We start from the raw sequence: 4,260 nt of genomic DNA, 5'->3' as shown, positions 1-4,260 counted from the left end.
TAATAAACTATACATATACATATAAATATAAATATATAATATTTCAATTTAATTAAATATTATTAATATTTATAAAAAAATTGGGTTACACATTTGAAAAAAGGTCAGGTAACAAAATTATTAAAATTTTAAAAATTAAATATTGATATTACTTTTTTATTTGTTTTAAACTGTGATTATTAAAGATTTATTTTCAAATTTTATAGAAAGTAGGTTATACCTTTCTTACATTTATGAGATGAAAATCTATAAATTCTAATTCCATATTTATGGAAAGGATTCAAGGATATTTAACAAGCAATGACGTCTGATGACTGTGTATCCCATTGTTGATTTTACTAATATACTAATCCTCTGTAGGTTTATATTTATATATTATTTATAGTAAGTCAAGTCAGCTTGCATTTTCAATAATGACTAATGACTGCCTAACCATAGCCCTGTATCTCATTGCAAGTTCGTGTTTATATATGATTGTCTCTAGCCCCTTCAGACCCGCGATTCTTCTCTTGCGAAGCCAAAAAATTGGCAATGGCTGCTATTATCACTGAAGTGGCGGCCAATACGGTCAGTAGCGCTATTTCTGCACTCATCCGACAAATGGACGATGTTATTCAGTTGGATGAGAACCGTCAGCTTCTAGAAGGGCAGTTAAATCGTATGAAGACACTCTTACTCGATGTTAGAGCTCAATTTCATGATCTGCAAAAGACGCCCCCTCAATCTCTGCAAAATTGTCTGCTAAGGATGCAAGACGCAGTTGGAAAAGCAAGAGAGTTGATCGATTGCTCTCGAAGGCGGCAGCGGTCTATCAGTTGCCTCCTTTGCAAGCCTAAACTCTCTACAGAAATCCGAAAGTGGAAGACAACTTTTGATGAGCTCTTTCACAATCTTCAGACCGACTTCTCTGTGTTTCACAGTGCTCAACAGATTGCGTCCGCGGCGCCACAACAGGCGAATCTACTGCTTCAAGACGAACCAGACACCGGACTGGTAGGGTTGGAAATTAGATCTGCTGAAATACGACTTGAGAGGTGGCTTACAGAGGCCCCCCGCGATCGGATATTTGCTGTATATGGGATGGGTGGGGTTGGCAAAACAGCGCTGCTAAAAAAGGTCTACAACAACTACAAGGTAAGTGGTGTTTTTGATCATGTGATGTGGGTTGCAGTTGCCCAATTTTCCATTCTGGAGTTGCAGAGTCGTATGGCTTCTGCAATAAATTTAGACCTCAGTGCCTATTCTTATAATGATGTTGATTCGCGGAAGATGAACCTGTCGGCACATCTGAGGACGATGAAATTTTTCCTAATTTTAGATGATTTGTGGAGCGCAGTCACTCTCAAAGAATTGGGCGTGGAATTTGGCCAGAACAAAGGGAGCAAAGTTGTATTCTCTACACGAAATAGAGATCTGATTCCAGAAATGAATGCAGACCAGTCCATGCAAATACAACCACTGCCAAGAGAGGAAGCCTGGGAATTGTTTTGCAAAGTAGCTTTCAAAGACGGGCATGTGCCTGACGAGATAGAGCATATTGCTAGAGTCGTGGCGGAGGAGTGCAAAGGGTTGCCCTTGGCTATAAATGTCATAGCTTCAACAATGATTGGCAACCGGGCTGTAAATGAGTGGAACCTTGCCTTAAGGCAGATTCAGACAGTGGATTCAAATTTTCCAATTACTCATCCTCGAATTGATCGAGATCTGTATCAGCGATTGAGATGGAGCTACGATAGTTTACCCCATGCTCATTTGAAAACCTGTTTTCTGCATTGTGTGTTTGCTCCAGAGGACTGGTACATTCCGGTGGACATTATATCGCACGTCTGGATCGCAGAAGGTATAGTAAAGAGCAAAGAAATGGACTCCTTAATGGATACTGCACAGAGCTATCTAAAGTTACTTGCAGATCGTTCCTTAATCCACATGCGAGCACTTGGTGGATCCAGTTATTGGGGCTTTTCTTTTGGAGTTCACGATGTTGTGCGCGACATGGCGATGTATGTGGCAGAGAGAGAGGAGAATTTCGTATACATGGCCGATCAACATTGCCTTTTTCCCGACATCCAGAGTCGCGATAATTGCAGGAGGCTCTCCCTTGTTGGTAGGAATATTACGTCTCTACCAAACAAGGAATTGAGATGTCCAAAATTGGTCAGCCTATTTCTAACAGATAACCCTGAATTAAAGGAAATTCCGGAAGCATTTTTGCTTGACCTCGTTTTTCTGAGAGTGTTATGTTTAAGTAACACGGGTCTACAATTATTGCCAAAATCATTGTGGCAATTGAAACAACTTGAATATCTTGGTCTGAACTATATTCAAATTGAATATGTGCATTCAGGCATTGGCAATCTTTCAAACCTTCAGTTTTTACATCTCAGTGGATGTAAGAGGTTAAAATCATTGCCATGTGAAATGAGAGATCTCAAAAATCTCAAATTTCTGGATCTCCAAGGATGTCATAATTTAGAATCATTGCCATCTGAAATCGCAGAACTCAAAGAGCTCAAATATCTGAATCTCAAGGGCTGTCGTAAGTTACAGGTGATTACTCCTGAGATCAGACTGCTTACAAATTGTGAAATTCTGCGGTAGAAAAGAGGGACAGGTGATTCCCCGTGAGATTAAATTGCTCTCAAATTTTCGCGTTCAGGTTTGTACTGGAAATTTTAATATAAAAAGTATGTGGTCGTAATTTTTTTGTTAATAAAATTTTATTGTGCAAAATACATTTTTTATATAAATAAATACATTTTGAATTATATTTATATATAATTTTTATAATTTAGAAGATTTATGTATCATTCTTAATTCAATTGATTTAATAATTAAAAATATGTATTTGTTAATAATAATTATAAAATCAAATCTTTTTTTGATTAGCTTTAGTCTAATGGGACTGTTTTTTATTAGTTTTTTTGACCCTGAATGTAATGGAAATTTCGGTTATATTTTGAGAAAATCTGACAAGGATTTTTGTAAATCTAAGTTATAGTGGTTAAACTTTAAATTTTTAAGTCTTTTAGATGATTTTGATGGCACTAAATCCATTTCCACCATTAAAAACAAGATTCAAACATTTTTTCAAAATTCCAACCACTTTTATTGACCAATTCCAACAACTTTTACTTACCACTTCCAACCACTTTTTCGAGGACACGATTTTGACTTGGAAGTGCTTCCGGAAGCATTTTTCCTTAACCTCCTGTCTCTTAGGGTGTTAGATCTAGGTAACACGGGCTACAATCATTGTGGCAAATAAAGCAACTTGAATTTCTTTGTGTGAAATACACTGAAATTGTAGATGTGCATTGAAGCATTCGCAATCTTTAAAACCTTCGATTTTTACATGTCAAGGGATGTATAAACTTACCATCAGGGCAATGTGAAATGAGAGCTATAAAAATTCTCAATTTTCTGAATCTCGGGAGATGTCGTCATTTAAAAAGCATTGCCACGTGGAATCATAAAAATCAGTGATTTCAAATATCTGGATCTTAGGATGAGTCGGAGGTGATTCCCCTTGAAAGTATAATGCTCTCAAATTATCAAATTCTACATTAATGAAATTTTAATTTAAAGAGGCTATGATCATAATTTTGTTAATAATGTTTTATTCTGTAAAATAAATATTCAAATTAACATTGTGACATTGTGTTTGATGCAATAAATTAAATGAGTATTTTAATAATTTCTTAATATTATATTATTTTATTATATGGATATCATTTTTATGTTAATTTTAAATATTATTAATCATACATAATTTATTATATATTAAAGTAATAATCTTAAAATAATTGTAATCCTCAAATCCTCATGAATCAAGTTAAAAACTTAAAGCCTATAGCCGTGAGAGGGTGTTATAAGTAAAATATGAGAGAATTGAACATATTGGTTTATAAAATGATTTTATTAATTATTTGTGTGATTTATTTTGTTTTTGAGATTGTCTTTTTTAAAGACAATTTAAATAAAAAAATGATTTCATTAAACATATAGAAAATGATGAGATTGAATTTACAAAAGTAAATTTAATGTTTTTTTTTTTCTCAAAATGATCATTAAGAAAATAAAAGATATTAGTGTAATTAATATTTATGTTAATTATATTATGATTTAGATATATTTTACTAATATTAACAATAAATTAAAACAAAGAAGTAGATACCATCTTTCCTTCTCCCCTTTAATAAATATAAGAAGATATGTTTTTATTTATTGAATACAAAATTCATGTGTTGTCACAAGTGAGAT

General features: G+C 33.8%; 1 protein-coding gene across 1 annotated transcript; it reads left to right on the top strand.

Moving 5' to 3' along the window:
- The first annotated feature begins 531 nt into the window (after window positions 1-531).
- On the top strand, window positions 532-2,598 carry LOC149150010 (disease resistance protein UNI-like). The gene has a single exon (XM_089442659.1). The coding sequence runs from the start codon at window positions 532-534 to the stop codon at window positions 2,596-2,598; it is 2,067 nt and encodes a 688-aa protein (XP_089298785.1).
- The last annotated feature ends 1,662 nt before the right edge of the window (window positions 2,599-4,260 follow it).

The sequence above is a fragment of the Pinus tabuliformis genome, chromosome 9 (genome assembly GCF_031772625.1).
Source record: "Pinus tabuliformis cultivar Carrire ecotype Pingquan chromosome 9, CPIR1, whole genome shotgun sequence".
Classification (NCBI taxonomy): domain Eukaryota; kingdom Viridiplantae; phylum Streptophyta; class Pinopsida; order Pinales; family Pinaceae; genus Pinus; species Pinus tabuliformis.
This window is presented reverse-complemented; position numbering and strand designations above follow the sequence as displayed.